The 18367-nt window shown below is 52.1% G+C and overlaps 1 protein-coding gene across 1 annotated transcript in view; it reads left to right on the forward strand.

Moving 5' to 3' along the window:
- The window catches only part of MYO18B (myosin XVIIIB), a gene marked incomplete at its 5' end in the record, with an annotated part of 249320 nt that overhangs the window by 35125 nt on the left and 195828 nt on the right, over nt 1-18367 (forward strand). The window contains one exon of the mRNA XM_046025552.1: nt 6168-6312. Within this exon, the coding sequence (XP_045881508.1) occupies nt 6168-6312 (145 nt within the window). The remainder of the gene's footprint in view (nt 1-6167; nt 6313-18367) is intronic.

An 18367-nucleotide genomic window follows, 5' to 3' on the forward strand; every position in this document is an offset into this window, starting at 1 on the left:
TGGCAATACGGGATCAGTTGGGTGGGGCAAGCCTTCAGGGACCCATGAGGCCCCCAGTCCAGACCCCTTGGCAGTCCACACCTTGCTTTTTGTCTCATTGACCTTATCTCTATCCTCTAGTTTATATATTTAATGTAACATTTATTTTGGGGGCACCTGTCTGGCTGTGTTGGTGGGGCTTTTGACTCTTGATCTCGGGGTCATGAGTTTGAGCCCCATGGTGGGTGTAGAGATTACCTTAAAAAAAAAAAATATATATATATATATATAGTGTATGTATCCAGTATATATACAGCAATATACTCTCTCTATAAAATATATATAATAATGAGATGATAAATAATCTTTGTGCATCTATCCTGGGCCTCTGTGCCAGAATTACTATCCCCTGCTTCCCAGGCCCCTGTCCAGGGAGAGACACACACACACACTGCTTGTGTGTGTGTGTGTGTGTGTGTGTGTGTGTGTGTGTGTGTGATCCCATTGGTAACAATCTCTCATCGTGTTTCACGCTGTCTGTTTGCTTATTGTCTATCTCCCCACCATCCAAGGTCCAAGAAGATAGAGGTCTTCTGTGTTCTCTTCACTGTGTTCACCTTCTGTGTTCTCTTCACTGCTTGTGTATTTTACAAGGCCTGGCACTGAGCTGGGAACACAGCAATAAATGTTTGTTGACTGAATAAATGAAAGAGCAGTCCCCCTCACAACTTGGCTAAAATCACGTCTTTTCAATTTTTAAAATTTTGCGGCCATGGTAGGCAGAACTATATTAATTGCTATTTAATTTATCCTGCTGCATCTTCAAAGACGTTTCCTGGGGATCTGGGGGATCTTGTGTCTCTCTTTGGAGCCAATGCCTGTGTCCTGGGAGCTGGTTGGGTTGTGGAGGGGCGGTTTGCTGGGAATTGCAAAGGAGCCTGGAGAAGGGAATCTGAGAGTTTGGGGCTCTCCTTCTTCAGCCAGCCTGGCCTCTGGAGTCCTTGAACATGGGATTAGGAGCACCATGGGGCTGGCACAGTGGGTGGGTAAAGTCTACCTCGGCGTCTGTGGCTCTGATTCAGGGACGCTAACCAGCAGCAGCTCATTGACATTGACTCATCAATGGATATTTATTGATCTCATGGTGTCCCAGGCACTGACAGAGAGATAACTCAGCTGGGTCTCTGTCACGAAGGACTCAACGGCCACAGTAGCAGATCATTCAAAGCCAGAATGACAGGTGCTTGAATTAGAGGTGTGTGTCGGCTGAGGTCAGGCTGGAAGGGGTAGAGGCATATCCAGGAGGGCTGCCTGGAGGAGGTGAGCATGAGCTGGTCTGGTGGTGCTCTGAATGAGGTCCACCAGGGGCGGTGAGGCCAGCATTCCTGGTTCTTGGAGCACCTGATACAAAGGGGAAGGTGGAGTGTGGCTGCAGAACCCAGAATGAGGCACGGGGGACTGTCAGCTGGAGGAGGGCCTGGGCCGGAAGCACTGAGCCCTGTGGGCTGGTTCCTGCCCCAGGTGGCCGCCTCCGCTCACTGACTGTCACTCCCAGCTCCTGGTCCCTGCCCTGTGCCCTTGCTTCCTGCCACTTTCAGCTTTTAAATGGAACTCATCTGAGATCTGTCAGGGCACTGGGACACATTTGAAATCACGAAGCTTTCATATTATTTTCTTCTTCTCTATAATTTATTTTTCTGCAACCTAGCCTGATTTTTTTTTTTTAAGTGCCCAGCAGCAGTGATAATAATAATCATCATTGCCTCCCAGCAGTGTGCTTCTGGCTGTTACCTTCCAGGCTTTGGCCCAAGGCACATTTATTTTTTATGACTCAGTTGTCAACTGTGGAGGAATGGTCTCCAAATGGGAAGATGGGAGATCGTGTCCTCTTGCCAGGGGCTCTGCCCAGAGCCCTCCCTTCTTGAATCCTCCTAATGATCTTTTGAGCAAAGGGATTATTATCACATCTGTCTTTCAGGAGCAGTAACCAGGCTCAGAGAGGTGAAGTTACTTGCCTAAGAGCACACAGCTTGGAAGTGGCAAGGCAGGGCTGGACCTAACCCCAAATCTGGCACTATTGCCTGGCCCCCTCTGTCACCTTGATCCTGTGTCATGGCCGAAGGCCACATGTTCTGGGGTCCGACCCACCATGCCCTCTTGGGTCATTTATCCTCAGTGTTTGCACCTGGGGAATGGGTAGAGCCATACCCAGCTCCTCCATCTGCTCCTAGGAGTGGGGACAGTAGAATTTCTGACAAGTCGTGAATTTTCTCCTGCCCAGTCAGGTGGCTGCAAGGGCCTCTCTGAGTCTGTTTCCTCCTCCGTCCGTCGGAGAGACCCACACCTACCTTACAGAGTAGAAGTACCCAGCCCAGTGTAGCAGGTGCTCAAGTCATGTTTCCTCTTCTCCCTCCTTAAATGGGCTCCTGGTGCCCAGAGAGGGTGTGAATGGGTCAGATTGAGCATGGGACAGAACAGCTCAGCTATGGGGAGATCCAGGCTCTGGGCCATCACCGGTCCTGCCTACCCCACCTTCTCCATGAGGTTCACCCACTTCTGTGGGCACCGATTTTTCTTTTGCAAGAGAATCAAGTGCATGTTCAGCATTTTCCTTCTAAGGCCGGCTTCAGGGAAGATGGTGCTCCCATACCAGCTGGCCCTTGGCGCCTGGGGAGGCCTCCAGCAGCCCTGGGCTGCATCAGAGAGCAGTTCCCAGATGCACCCTGAGGCTCCCCACTGCCCTTCGCGCAGCGAGACAGGCCAGCACGATCAAAGCACCACGCTGCCCCAGCCCTGCGTCCTTCTGCTTGGAGACACTTCTTTTCCCCACGCCCCCCTCCCACCAGTCCACCAGCACATTCTGTCTGCTTCATGCGCCACTACTTCCAGGAAGCCTCTGACCCTCCCCAGAGGCTCCCAGCCCTACCCCTGCCCTCACTCCAGCTGTCATTCGGTTTGCACATCTGTCCCCCTGGAGAGGGAGCCTCTCGAGGGCAGAGCCATGCCCGGTTCACCTTCCGTGGAGTGCTGGACCTGCCCTTGGGCAGCAGTGGGGGAAGAAGAGCTTGGGTAAAGGTACGGTGGGAAATACTCCGCGGTGCACCGGGGCCAGTATTTATTAGGCAACACTGTGTGCCAGATGCTATGCTGTATGCTTTACACATGACTCATTTATTCCTCACAGTGGCTCTGGGAGGAGGGTGGGCTACGATTTCCATTCTACAGGGGGGAAACTGAGCCCCAGGACGAGGGCAGGAGATCTGGACAAAGTCACCGTGTTGGGGAGCAGAGAGTCTGGGGGATATCCGTCTCTGTCTGCCTCCGAATCCAAACCTGGCCTCTCTCTGCATTGTAGGAATCTCTTGGGTGCTCTGAGCACAGCCCAGTCTAATGTAGAGAGAGCATTCTGGACTTTTCTTTTTTTTTCCTCACTAAATTACCTGCAGTCTTTGGTTGACCTTGAGTCTTTGATTGCCTCAGATAAACTCTGGGCATGGTGTGAGTTGGCTTTTCTCTTTTTTCATTATTTTATTTCACTTTTATTTATTTATTTGTTTGAGAGAGAGCGAGCACAAGCAGGGGGAGTGGCAGGCAGAGGGAGAGGGAGAAGCAAATTCCCTGCTGAGCACCGAAAAATCGGTGCCCTGCTGAGCCCCAATGCGGGGCTCCATCCCAGGACCCCAGGATCATGACCTGAGCTGAAGGCTACACGCTAAACCAACTGAGTCACCCAGGTGCCCCTAATTTTTTTTTTTTTTTGAATTGAGGTGAGACATAAAGCGTATACCACACACTCATTTTCAGTCTCCACCTCAGTGATGATTGTATTCTTATCCACACCTGCAGCCACACCCCAGATCAACATCTAAAACATGCCTTATTCTGACAAAGTCTCGATTGAGTCTCTTTGCCTGCAGGTGTGTCCCTCTCATTCTAGAGTCATCAACCTGACATGTCTTACTGAAGGCTAGTTTGGACCATGCTTGAACATTGCAGAGATGGGAGTCCCAGGGTGCAGAGCCTTTGGTATCTGGCTTCTCTGGCTCAACCCGGGTCCGTGGGATTCGGGATTGCGGTCACACCCACCAGCAGCTCGTTCTTGTTCGCTGCCGAGTGATCCTCCAACACCGTGCCCCAGCCACACGGCCCTTTGTTTACTGCTTCTCCTGTGAACAGACGCTTGGGCTGTGGCTTGACTTATTGCACTAGCTTCACTGATCTCTCCGTGCATGACTGGGATGCAAGGATGCATGGAGGGGCTTACATCCCAGCATTAGGCAGTGTGTTTGGTTCCCTGGAAATTCAAGGCACTGGAAACATCGTCCCGATCCTAATTGTTTGGATCAGAAACAGATACATTTGTCTCTCTGTGTTTTCTGTTGCAACAGAGCCCTGGGGCGGGGGTGGGGGGGTAGGAGGGGAGGAAGAGGAAAAGAAACAGATTAAGCTTTAGGGAAAGTTTCTCCTTTTCTTCATATGAGCTAAGTGGCAGATGATGGAGTCCGCCTGTAATTTAAAGTCAAATGCTCAGAGCTGACAGTGGGAGCCATAATAAATGTGTTGCCACTGTCCTTTTGGTGTCCTTTCGCTGCTGCTTTGAAATCTCATAAATAACCGAGAACATGTTGGTAAGATGCCTTCCTTCCCTCCGTTTGCTGCAGCGGAGCAGCTGTGGTTGCTAGGTTGAGCTCCTGGTTGCTAGGGATTTTGTGGTCCTGTGGTGGCCCAGAAATATGATGGATCAGTGGAACATGCTTTTGCTATTAATTGAAATATTTTCTCAGCGAATCTCTCAATGTTACTGCATGCTTTGACGCCATCCCAATTGGTTGCGGATCTTTGCAAGACTTCTTTCCTAGTTAGAAGTGGCTTGAGGGGACAAGCGGCCTGGACTGAGAATCAGACAAGACTGACTTCTAGCTCTGCATCTTCTGATACTCATTTGCTGTGTGACCTTGGGCAGGTGTTCTCCCCTCTCTGGGCATCAGATTCCACAAACTTCAAGGACCTGCCAGTTCCTCGCCCACGCTCTGTAAGAGGGCCAAGTGCAAATCAGTTCCTCATTATCTGCGGGTGGATTAGTGACAAAAGAATTCTTGTCCCCAGCTCACTTCCTCACAGCCCAGCAGGTTTCTGGGCTGAGTCTCCTTGGCCAGATGGTGTGTGCAGGAGTTTCAGACTAATTTTAATATTCAATCAAACATAATTGGGATCATAAATCTGAAAAAGAAAAAAACAACACCCTACAACCCATAAACATCTGATCATGTCACTTTCTCTTTCCTCCTGCTTAAAAATCTTGGGCAGTTTCCCATCACTTGCACTGGGGATAGCAAACGGTTTCCACTTCAGTTGTTGGGACAGATCTGTTGGTGTCGGCTGCAAGGAGTGGTGTCCTGAGAAGAATCAGGGACCCACTGGCTTGCTGTGGGCTCTTGATTGATTACTGATGTCTGCCACAGGTGCGGGAGTGCTGATGGGGGGTGCGTATTTACCAGTTGGGGGTGGAATTTAATTTAATGTCATGGGCGAGAACTTCCCAACTGGCACCTGCCAGCTTCTCGAGCTCTCTCTCTTCTCTGTCAGCCCCACCTCCAAAAATACCTGCTTCTGTGCCTGTATTCAGAGGCTCCCATGTTGTGTCCTCAGATCTCCTTCGGTCATGTCATTCCCTCTGCTTATCGGGACTTAATGCCTTAAATTGGTCAGTGATGCCTAGTCACCTTCCAAAGTCAATCTCAGGTTTGTTTTGCCTTCTGTGACTATCTCTATGATGCTTTTGGGTGGGATTCATCAGCGCCTTCCTGCCTCAGAGATCCCATTGCTGCCCGGACCCCAGTTATGTCTCCTTCCACTGCTCCCTTGAGAAGCCTTCCAAGTCAAGTCCTGGACTCTCATCGGCTTTGCATCCTCAGAGCCCAGGACCGAGCAGAGCCCCAGGCAACAAAACATCTCCCGAACGAACACATGGATGAATAAAAATGACAGTGCACTCCAAAGTCAGATAGAAGCAATTTCTAGAACTTTCCCTGCAGTCAGAGCCCCGAGTGTCATTTTGGCACAGCCTAATTATGGGTGATTTACCGTGCTAATAAAGCGATCACATGGTCCCCCAACTGCGAGCTCTGAGTTGGAGCTTCGCCTTTTCTGCACCCTCATGGCCTCTTCCTCTCTCCCTTTGCTCTCAGCCTGAAGACAAGCAGAAGGCGGCTGCTGCCTTTGCCCAGCTCCGCTGCGCCATGGAGACGCTGGACATCTCGGAGGGTGAGCAGCGGGCCATTTGGCGGGTGTTGGCAGCCATCTACCACCTCGGCGCAGCGGGGGCCTGCAAAGGTACGTGCTTCCTGCCGAGCTCACCTGCGCCGCCAGCTGTCTGTGTTGGCAGGTGCCTGACAAGGCCCTTCGCTCCATGAGGTGGGACAGGATCCATCTGTCATCTTCTGTTTCTCTAGGACTATTCTCTGGGAGACTGTGGGACCAGGCATGGTGATACGGAAATGGGGCTAGGTTTTTCAAGGAAACCTCATAGACCAGCACTGTTCTTTCTAGAACTTTCTGTGATGATGGAGATGTTCTCCAGCTCTGCAGTCCAGAACCAGCCCTGAGCTGCTCGTGGCTTTTGAGCCCCTGACATGCAGCTAATGAACTGTGGGCTGGAATGTTTCATCGCATTACATTTTCATTAACATGAATTTAAATAGTCATATGTATCGGCCACTGCGTTGAGCACAGAAACTCTAGAACACCTGAGAGATAGCTGGGTCTAAGCGATGAGTGTGCTGTGTTTGTACCTAGACATCTTGGAGTTGCTTCCCCACCTTACGTGCTGAGGCTCACCCAGCCATCCTTCTCCTCCTGAGTCTGCTCCCTGCCCTGAATCGTCTGTTTACTGATCATCTCTACTTCAGCTTGGTTTTCCAAGTGGTTCAGGTCTTTCCTCTTGCCCTCACGCCTCCCTAGCCGATCACTACTCACCTTGTCCTGTAGAGGATCTCTGTAACAGAGTTTCTGTCCTTGTTTCTCTATTCTTACTGTTTGCCAGTCTTTTTTTTTTTTCTTCTTTTGCTTGGACAGTTGCAGTAGTCTCATTGTTAATGTCTACTTTCCTCCCTCAGTCTATCTTCATTGCGATCCTTGGGTTCTTTTCTAAAAAACATAGGCCTATTTTGCCATTCCCCTGTTTAGAATCCTCCCGAGGCTCTCCCTTACCTGCCAACTCTAGGAAAATTCCTTGACCTGGCATTCAAGGCTCCTCACTTCCCTTACCAATTTCTTTGGTCTCTTTTGGCACTGTAAAAGGTCCCCGGGAGACAGTGAGGATCAAGAGCAGCATGGTTCCCGCCTTCATGAGGGTCATGGTGACTTGTATTGTGATCGTGTTTTTGTCTAGCTCTTTCTAGTAGGGAGTGACTTCCTTGGGGCCCAGAGTTGGGATTTACTTGTTGAATGAAAGCATGTGAATTGAGGTCTGTCCTCTGGGGCTGTGTGCTGACTCTGGCTGACATTCTCAGTCATTTGTCTGTGGACAACGGACTTCTGGAATGTGCTGGCACATCATTCCAGCCATCCCCACCCTCCAGAGCCTTGGGCCGCATTCTTTTGATTCTCGTACATGTGAGCTGCATATTTTGGCCCACTGATTTGATTTTGGAAATTTCTAGAAGTTAAGCTGAGTCAGAAATAAGTAAGGTAGGGATCGCCCCAGTGGCCCAAACCAGGAACATACATGCTTGATTGAGCAAAGGTGAAAAATCAAATGCCACCTGCCTTTTCAAAAATCAGTCGTGCACCACCCTCAACACATTGGGTGCTGGGGCGTCACTACCATTCTGCTCATGGGACTCTAGTGTCACACTCTCAACTCCCTTGTCACCAAGACCAATGTGAGTCAGACACACCATGGTGTGAGAACATGGCTGCATCTCCAACCTGAGCTGCCTTTCTTTCCCTGCAGAGCTCTTAATGATCTAGTAAAATCTCTACCCCTACAATTGGCTTTGTCTCCAGGAAGGGTTGGCCAACTATGGCTTATGGGGCTAAATCCAGTCCGCTGTCTGCTTTTGGACAGCCATAAGCTAAAAGTAGTTATTTCAATTAGATGAGTATCTATCTATCTATTTACCTATCTTTCTATCTGTAATAGTTGGGGATGTGTGAAAATTTTATGTTATTCAGGTTATAGGATCCATAAATTAAAGTTTCATCGGAACACGGTCATGTCCCTTCATCTACATATCTATGGCTACGTTCTTGCCACATTGGCAGAGTTGAGGCCTTGAGAGAAGGATGGTGTTGCCTGCAAAGCTCAGGTAATTACTATTATACAGCCCTTTACAGAAGAAGCTGGCTTATCCCTATCCTACACCATCCCCATGGAAGATCACAGCTACTGGGGAGCTTCATGCCTTCAAAGTGCCCGTCCCCCTTGGACCCAACCACCGCAGAGAGAGGATATTAGGAATCCGGCCCTGCCCCTGACTTGATGTGTGGCCTTAAGCAAGTCACCTCTGTCTCTGGTCGAAGTTTTATCAAATGTGACATTCTGCTGTTGAGCCAGATTCGAGGTTCTTAATCTGGCGAATTTGTTTTCTGACAGTCCTGGGGCTGGAAGTTCAAGGTCAAAGCTGCCAGCAGGTTGGTTTCTCCCAAGGCCTGTGTCCTGAGCTGCAGAGGGTCGCCTTCCCGCAGTGACTGGCCCTCCGTTCACAAGGGCACCTGTGTCCCGATCTCCTCTTCTGATTAGGACGCCGGTTGCATTGGATTAGGGCTCACGCCTGGGACCTCATTTTACCTTAATTATCATGTTAAAGCCTCGATCAACGAATACAGTCACAATTTGAAGTCCTAGGCGTTAGTACTTTAACATACGGATTTGGGGAGGACATAATTCAGCCCATAACACATCCCCATCCCTGAAAAGAGTCAACATCCACTTTGTGCCCAGACCCGGCAGAGGGAGGGATATGAGGGACTGTGACAATGGGGTGCCTTCTTGTGAATTTATCATCTTATTAGCAGACATGAGGCTTTCTAAGCGGGGTCATCAGCCAGCTTTGTACGTTGACTGGGTAGAGGGTGGGAATGCAGAGATCAGAGCAGGAAAGCCCTGAAGGTCCAGAGTCGGGACATCCGTGGGCTGGGGATGAGTTGAAGGAAGCAAGCCTATTTTACAGAAGGGAAAGCTGAGGCTCTTGGTGCAATGAACCGGGACTGAATACCAGAATAGTCTGAGCTTCGGTGGGCCCCTCTTTCAATGGGCACAGAATGTAGTTGGTGGGAAGATCAAATGGAATATGGGAGAGGAAGCTGACCTGGACTGGGTCCCCTTAAGCAGACCCCGAAAGAGGTGGATGCACATGTCCTTCTGGGAGGGGATCAGCAGTAGGGGAGGGAGACAGAGAAGGGAAGGCAAGAGATACTTTATTGAGTGCGTCACCCTTGGGCAGCCAGAACCCAGTTCCACTGGGGACCTCGGGGTGACTCTGAGGAACGTGGCTCCCAGTTGCATTACCCAGGAGAAAAGGGAGCCGGGATATTTACCCACCACTTCTTGCTTCTCCGTTGAAGATTTCTCCTTGAAGACATTAACACCCGCACTTCCTATCTGTCCCACGCTCGAGCTAAGTATATGCCTGTAGACAGAGACAGCAGAGAGGCCCAGACAGGGACCCACAGTGCCAGACCAGGGACGTGTACGGGATGGCAGTTCTGGGATGGACCAGGCAAAGGTTGGTGGATCAGTCATCAGTAGCGGCTGGTTCAAGACTATCCTTCGGTAGAAGACAAGTCTAGGATTTTGTTATCCATCCTAGTGTAGGTGGCTCTCCCCCGGTGGCCCAGTGGGTTGCCTCTTTGCTATACTGAGCTGACACAGAATAGCCCCCCTCCCCCACCCCAGCACTCGGCAAGGCCTGCGGATCGGTGGGACCTGCCTTCCGATTTCCCCTGTCCACTTCCAGGGCCACAAAGCAGAGGCTAACAGAGTCCTCTGGCCCACTGACCGGTCACAAGAGGAGTTTGTCCATGGGGTTTCTCCCCTTGGGGCATGTGGGATGCCCCCTCTGATGTGGGCTCAGGGACCTGGCCCGTACCTGGAGCTGCCTGTAACGATAAAAGGGGAAAGTCACATTTATAAATATTTTATTAATACATGATTATGGCAATAATTTCTCCCAGCCTCCCCCCACCCCACCCCACCTTATAAATTATTTTAAGAGGAGCCGCCATCAGTCTGCCTGGGAGGCCTGCCCGATGATTTACTTACTATATATTCTGTTCTGGGAGATTTCATAATAGGTTGCTCTAAAATCAGCTATTAAGAATTTCAAAGTCATATATAAATGTCTTTGCTTTGTGTCATAACAGATCATTTTGAAATATATTAAGAATCATTTCCATTAATCAGGTTTTTTTTTTTTTTTTTTCCCACCAAAATGATGATCTCCTCCCAGTGCGCCCGGCTTCCTTATTTTGAGAGCCCTGATCTTACTTTTAAAAAACCGGTATCAGTCCCTATGGAGAGATTTTAGGGCTTATAACCGGACTCGGGGTTTTTGAACTGTTAGGGCAATGACAACAACCACCATGAATATCGGTTTAGTATTTGGCCGTTTCGGAAGCACGGCTACCTCGATCGTGCCTCTTGATCGGATCCGATTCATATGGAACTCCAGTGAGGACCAACAGCGCCGCTGGCAGGAGTCAGAGTCAGCCTGCTGGGTGCTCCCCAAGCCTCAGTTTTCTGCTCTGTAAAATGGAGCCAGTAGCGGCCCCCGGCTCACGGCTCATTGCGGGGATTGAGTTGGTGCCCAAAGTGGGGGGCATAGGACTTGGCTCATGAAGTGTGAGCCCAGAAGTGTTCACCATCATGCCTCTCCCTCTGATGGAGTAAAGAACAGAGACTCAGAGAAAGAGTTTTTCTCAGAGAAGAACTCTTTTTTCTCAGAGAAAGAGATTGCACAGCGAGTATGTTCCAGGGCGAGGCTTGGAGGCTCGGCCGGTCGGTCTCCCTGCAAATCTCCCTCCGCCGTCCTCATCTCTGCAATGGGCTGTGAGGGTCATCTCCTAACGCAGAACCGATTAGTTTTTTCTGGGCTGTGGGCTGAGAGCTTCTAGACATGGTCACTGCCACCACAGAATAACAGCCTGGGAAGATTGAGGTCCATTACAATGCCCATCTTATAGATGGGGAAACTGAGGCTAGCCAAAGCTTTTTCCCGATCCCCCAGCATACACAACTAAAGTCAGAGGTGGCATTTGGACCCAGGTCTACCCAAGCTCTGGGCCCAAACTTGGGGACCGCAGATCCTGCCTCTCTTGCCCCGTGCATTGCTGTCTCTGTCCTCACAGGCTCCCAGAGGGCTGGTGGGGTCACTTTCTCAGCAGGACTCTCTGAATTGCTTCTGACACCAAATGTGTGGGGTTTTCCTTAGGCCAGATGATGCTCTGATTCTCCAGACATCACTGGGTGTCCTACAATTCAATTTAATTCAATGCAGATGCTGGAGTCTGTGCAGACCCCACAGGTTAAGGGCTTAGTCCCACAGGCCTGCCTGACCTCAGACCTGGACCACATATTTGGGCTATCTGTACTTCTGGCCGACCCGCTATACAGTTGGGGGCTTCCCACCACCCCCTCATATTTGATAATTTGCCAGAGAAGCTCACAGAACCCTGGAAGTCCCTTTACTTACACGTATCTCTTTATTATAAAGGATACAAGGCAGGAACAGCCAAATGGGCAAGGCATGGGGGAGGGGATCCCCTCCCCTACGCACCTTCCCCCACCCCCAGCTCCTCAATGTGTTAGTTTAGGGGTTTTACGGCAGTTTTATTATTTAGGCATGATTGATGAAGTCATTGACCACTGATGATTGATTACTCAGCCTCTAGCCCCTCTCCCCTCCTCAGAGGTCCAGGGTCAAGGCTTAAAGTTCTAAATTTCTAATCATGCCTTGGTCTTCCTGGTGACCAGCTCTTGTCCTGAAGCTATGGAGTACACCCCCCCCCCAACCAGACCCCAGCCATTCATTAGTGTGCAAAAGACCCTTCTCCCTTCAGAGATGCCAAGGGTCTTAGGAATCGTGTGCCAGGGACTGGGGACAAAGACCAAAGGTGTATTTATCCCAGGGGCCAAGCCCGTGCCACCGCCCCAGACCTGGTGGCCCCATGAAAGGCCACTGAGCACGTGTGGGTCTCAGGCTGATGCGGTCCCAAGCCCTCAGATCACCGTGGGGTCCCAGTGTGCTCATGGCTTCTGGTTTGTTTGAGCCTTCAGCACCTACATCACACACGGCCCCGGCGTCACCCCTCGGGGCTGCTCTGAGCCTCCTCCTTTGTGGGGAGGATCATATCCTGTTCTTCCTGAAGTCGCCTCAGGCCCTCTTGGGCCCCCTGATCTCCTGCAGAGCTCTCCCACCAAGCCTCTCCCTGACTCCCTTCACGGTACTGTTGGCCTCTGTGGTGGCCTTTATCCCAAGAGGCTGGCTGCCTAGGGGGTTGTGGAGGGGAGCTGGGGACTCCCCTGTCATCAGCTGTGCCCTGGACAGCCTGGAAGTCAGAGGCTTGCCTTCCCCCAGGATGTGGAGGGGAAAGGACACGGGAGTTTTGGCATCAGCCAGTTCTGGTTTGGATTTCAGCTTGGCCTTTTACCAGCGGGGTGTGACCTTGGCCAAGTTATGGAACCTGCCTAAGCCTTGGAGGAGGGAGGAGGAGGGGAGGGGAGGAGGGAGAAAGGATGGTCTAGAGCTGTCGGGGGCTCCCTTGAGGTGGCAATGTTAATAATGGCCTGACTCCGGGCCACCTCCCATGGACAGGCAAGGTAGCTCCTGGCTTGCTTGGTTCATTATCAAGTGACTTCTTTGCAGAGGTCAGCCCCAGCTGGCTGTTGGGTCTTAGGAGATGCATTCTTCTGGGGGCAGAGGGACTGCGGAGCTCCCCTGCTCTGCACAGCATCTCTGCCTCCCTTCTGTCTCTCAGACTTGCTGTCCCAGAATGGTCCCTTGGGAAGGCAGTGGGAGGACGCTCGGGGGCTGGCTCCACCTGGCAGGCAGAAAACCGTGGGTGATTCGACATCATGGTTGGTTTGCTGTTAACCGAGGCTCCCGGCCTGGGCCATCCCTCAGGAACCATCAGGAAACCATTCATCCAACCTCCTGTTTCTTCCCTTTGGCAAAAGTGGCCCATACAACAATTAGCCGATGCCCGTGGGCTTCGTGTGGCAGCAAATGAATGCTCTCTGGAGCTCACTTGATAAGGATAGAGAGAGGATAAAGGGAGGAGCAGGGGCCCTGGCTTTGAATCCAGGCCTCCCCACCTCCTGGCTATGGGATTTAACTTATGCAGAGTGATCTCCCCTCTCTGGCCTCAGCTTCTGGGTCTGTGGGTGTGGCACATGGGAGGCATTCAGCGAGCTGGGACTTCCTTCTCTGTGCCAAGTACCTTGGTTGCTCGGCGGTCTCCGCTGGCATTAAAGCCGGCCCGCAAGGTGGGCTGGGTGGTAGGTGAGAGCCCCTTTGGTGGATGAAGGACATGAGCCTTTAAGAGGATGCTCCTCGCCAAGGGTGTACAATGAGCCGTCTGTGCTAATGAACAGCATGTTCTGAACCAGAATCCAGGTGTGGACTCACAGTCCAGTGCTCTCTCCACGGCTCAGCAGAAGTTCCTGAGGGGCAAGGGCAGTGCAAGGGCAGTGCTCAGAGCAGGTGGGCTCACATCAAAGTGAGGACTCCGTCTCTTGCTCCATTGGGGGCTGGCCAGGTTACTGGGCTGGGCCCCCCATGCCTTACATACAATCAGTTCACTCTCTCCCGAGGCTCTGGTGGGTCCGCCGTTTGGAAAGGCTCAGCTGGTGGCTCTGGCTTGAGGTCTGTCCTGAGGCTGCCATCTCAGGGTGGCTGGCAGGGAAGGAGCAGGGGCTTGGAGGAGGTGGGGACTGGCTGGGCATCTCCCTCTCCTCTGCGGTTTCCAGTCTTCCCACATGAGGCTTCCTCTTGGCATGGCAGCTTCAAGTGCAAGTTCCCAGTGAGCAACCTGGAAGCTGTATCCCCTTTTCCGAGCTGGCCTCGGATATCATGCAGTGTCCGTTCTGCCATGTTCTATGGGTGATAAGCCTTTGACAGCTTCAAGGGCCAGGGGAGCCAGACACCACCCTGGGAGAGGGGCAGCTGCAAGTTTCTAGAACGTGTAGGCAGGGAGATAGAGTTGCAGTCAGTGTGCCACAGTGGCTTTGAGCAAATCACTAGCCTTCTGAGGCTCAGTTTTCTGACCTGTACAAAGGGACTAAAAAGAGCATTGACCTCACAGGTCCACCATATAGATGGACGGAGATGCTGTACGTCCAGGGCTGAGCCCAGCGCCGGGCGCATGGTAAGTTCTGGCTGTTGGAAGTTAGGATATTACAGAGCCTGTAGAATCCCACAGCCAAGGCTTCCTAGCTCCCTGCCGAGGTGGCAAGAAGACAACTTTCATTGCGTTCACTTCTCCCCTAAGAGCTCCTCCTTAGCTCCATCCAATTGCTATTCATGTCTCTGTCCAGTCTCCACTCCCTGTTCCTGCATCTGGAAAGTTACCCTGTTAAGCAGGGTTAAGCTTGGAGAGCTCAGAATGGAGGCTAAAGGCGTGGGTCCTGGGACCAGGCTGATCCGTGTTCAATCAATCGATGATCTCATCGATTCCCTTGATGTCTGAGACTCAGTGTCATCTGTAAAATGGGAATAATAAGAGTGCTTTCCTCCCAGGGTTCTTGTGAGGCTCCCATCACTTAATCTGAATATGTGAAACTCCGTCATCGTGGTTATTAACGCTAGTATGATTATTAATGGAAAGTCTGTCCACTCCCAGATGAGGAGGAGTTGGTGTGTTCCCCAGCAAAACTGGAGTTCGCAAGGCTGACGCAGACCCTCCTTTCAGGATTGCTGTGGTCCTGTCACCATAAGAGATGATGAGCCCTCTCCCTAGAAAGCCCGAGACTGTCACTCTGACTGCTGTCCCTCATTACTTCACAAAAGCGACAATCATGTTCAGAATCCCCAGTCGCCCCAGGATGAGTGATGCCTGCCTGGACGGCCCCATTGCTTTGCTTTCCTTTTCCTCTGAAGGCCAATGGGAGGTTTAATTTATTATTTTTTCACTAAATTTGCCAGTCCACTTGCTGCTGACCCTTCTGCCTAATAAATGACACTACCAAGCCCATATATAACCCGAGGAGGGGCGATGTAATAGGATGATGAAGGGAGGTTGCCAATCAGATGGCAGGTTCCCCGCCTGCTCTAATAAAGATGTCAGTCCCAGAATGAATGGGGTCATAACTCGGGGAGCCCTGGTCGGGGTGGGGGAGACACAGGAAAGAGAGACAATAGTAGTCTTGATGGAAGCCCAGTCCCCCCACTCCCCTGCCTTCTGCTGGGACACCCTGATATCCAGCAGCCAAAGCCGTGCATCCAAGGATTGGAGGAGGGGGTGAGAGGCTCCCCACACTAGCATGAGACCCCGCTTGCAGAAGGCCGGTGGGCGTCAATACAGGGATCCCATCAACCTGAAACACTTTACTGGTTTGGGTTTATAAACCATCACGAACATCCCACTGTAAAGTTGTCTTCCTATGAGAAATGGAAACCATGCCAAAGAATAGAGAGGAGAAAGGGTCCCTCTGCCCTCAAAGGGATCATTGGTCATGGTGCAAAGGGGATGTTAATTACAACGGATGCACCTAGATGGACCCGGCATCATTAGCTCAAGGCCAGAGTTTCCATCCGGGCTCACGTGTGCCATTGTGCCTGCTCTGGCTTGTGATGAACGTGTAATGCCATGTCCCACCATGATGGCCTCATATAGGGCAGTTTGCTGCCCTCACAGGCCAAGGTCTCTTTCTGTTTGTTTCTTCTCTGGAACTTTTTGATTCGAAGTCACGGCAGACTCACGGGAGGTTGGGGCAGGAACACACAGTCCCATGGGCCTCCTCTGACCACAGCCCGGTCTGCAGTGCTGGGACCAGCAACTGGGTCATCGGGAAGTCTTTACTTCTCTTTGTTGACTGCAGAGACCTGCCCGTTATGGGGAGGGGGGGTCTCCATAGGTGTAGCCGCCCTCCTGTGGGCCGTTCAGGTGGCTTTCTCCATGTTGGTGTTCTAGACAGCACCACACTGGACATGCTCATAGGCAGAGCTGGTGCCTGGGAGCGAACATTTTGGAAACATGGTATCCTGGACACAGAATTGCCGGACGGAAGGGTGTGTTCAAGGCTTGACTTTTGGATGCACTTGGCCCAGTTCACATCCCTTGGACGTTACCCAGGTTGGCTCATGGAAACTTCTCGAGCCTGCGGCATAGGCACTTCTCTTTTCCTTTCCATTTGTAGGTGGGGAAGTCAAGGCTGAGAGGTGAAGTCACTAGCTCAGGGTCACACAGCTCTAAGTGGCACAAAGCCGGACCTTCTGTCTGCTGGGCTCAGTGTCCCTCGAGGGCAGTGGAAGGCTTGACTTTTCACAAAGGACCTACTGACTCCACTCTGGGGACCCTTCCTCTGTTCACCACTCTTGTCCCCTCTCTGCTTGTGAATGCTCACTTCTGTTTCTGCAGATGAAGCCCATCAGGCTCTGGGGAGCCCCAGCCAGGAGCCTCCATCTGCAGTTCCCGCACCCTGGCTCCCCACCCATGGCAGTGGCTTCTCCCTGCCTGGCTCATAGCCCTTCTGCCTCCTGCTCCTAAGGAGACAAGCTGCACACCTGAGCTCAGCGTCCATGCACTCCCTCTGTGTTTTCCCCGGGAGCACTGATTCGGGTTGGCATCTGGGCCCCAGGTGGCAGGAGACCAGGGCTGTTCATTTCTTCAGGACCTCTGTGTTCCCACCTGCAAGTCACTGAGTCAGGAGGAGTAGGACAGCTGCAGTCTGGGCTCGTATGTTTCCTCCCTGTAGAGGGCCTCAGATGGTAAGCTCGGCCACTCACAGCCTGGGTCCACCCCGGCAGAAGCCAGGGAGGGCATCCCACCTGCCTGATCTGTGAATACCCCCTGAGGACAGAGACCCAGCTGCCTAGAGGGGGCTACAATTGTGCCGGCCTGAGCCCCTCTTTGGGTCAGGCAGGAATGGAGGATCAGAGAGTGATAGGGCCTTGCTCAGGGTCACACAGTGAGGTTGTGGGAAAGACAGGTCCGGAATCCCAGGCTCTGGGTTTCTGGGTCATTTCTGAGTTCATTTTGCTCAGCCCTTCCTCTTTTCCTCCCTCTGTCCTCCTCCTCTCCTCCTCCCCTGTCTTCTCCTCAATGCCTTGGCTGCCCTGGGACACCACCCTCATGTTCCAAGACAAAATTTTAGTCTGATTGAGGGAGACGGACCCAGACAAGTGCACAGAAGATACTCGAGAACACAGTAGGCAGGAGACACTAAGTACAAAGTGGATAGCCCCATCCTGGGGGTCCCACCCTCCTAGGGGACCTTGAGCTGAATCTCCAAAACTGAGAAGAAAGTAGGGAGGGTGCTCCAGACAGAAGAATGTCACCCAGCCAAGGTGCAGTGGCTTGAGCAAAGCCTGGGACCTCTGTGTTCCCACCTGCAAGGTACCAACCGAAGGGGTGAAGCTGGGTTGACACAGGGCTCTGATTAAGAGGCGACTCGGCCCTACAACCTAGAGCTTGCACTGATCTGCCCTTGGATCCAGCATCCCCCATGCTTGTCCCCGCCCTGGGCCAGTGGTGCCCGCCTGCCTTTGTGCAGACACAGTCCCTCCTTTTCAGCCGTGCCCCTGCTTGTGGCTTGGCTCCCTGCCCAACAGCTGGTGCAGCCGGGCCTATTCTGGGCCACAGGCGAGGATTTATTCCCCGTTTTTGGAGCATATTGAATTCATTCATTAAGCTGAAATGGCTGCTTGGGGATGTAAACAATTACAGTTTTAAAAAGCCCGGCAAAACCCCGAAGTGGGCTACAAGGCTCTGCTCGCTGGTGGCCCCATGCCTGCGATGGCCGGAGTAGGCAGGCTGGAACGTCTGGACAACCAGGTTTCGCAGAGGCCGACCCACTTCCCTGCGGGTGGCCCTGCCAAGGCCTGTCCTCCACTCCCCCCTTCTTAGCCTCTGTTTCCCGTAAATAATAACAGGGCAGCTGATGCTTATCTCTGGCTTACGATGTGCGAGGCATGACTCTAAGAGCTTTGGCCATCTCAGCCATTTCACGGAGCGAGTGCTACTGCCCTATTTTACAGATGCAGAAACTGAGGCTCAGAGAGGGGAAGGACTTGCTTCATGGGGGTAGACCAGATGCTCTCTGGGCTCTCTTTAAGCCTTGATCACCAGAGAACCTACTAACCTGTTGTTCCCGCGGAGCTGGGGGTGGGGCGTGGGAGGTGGGGGTTGGGGCTGGGACTGGGGCGGGGTGGGGGGGTCGGGGGAGGAA

Source organism: Meles meles, chromosome 12 (assembly GCF_922984935.1).
Source record: "Meles meles chromosome 12, mMelMel3.1 paternal haplotype, whole genome shotgun sequence".
In the NCBI taxonomy this organism is placed as follows: domain Eukaryota; kingdom Metazoa; phylum Chordata; class Mammalia; order Carnivora; family Mustelidae; genus Meles; species Meles meles.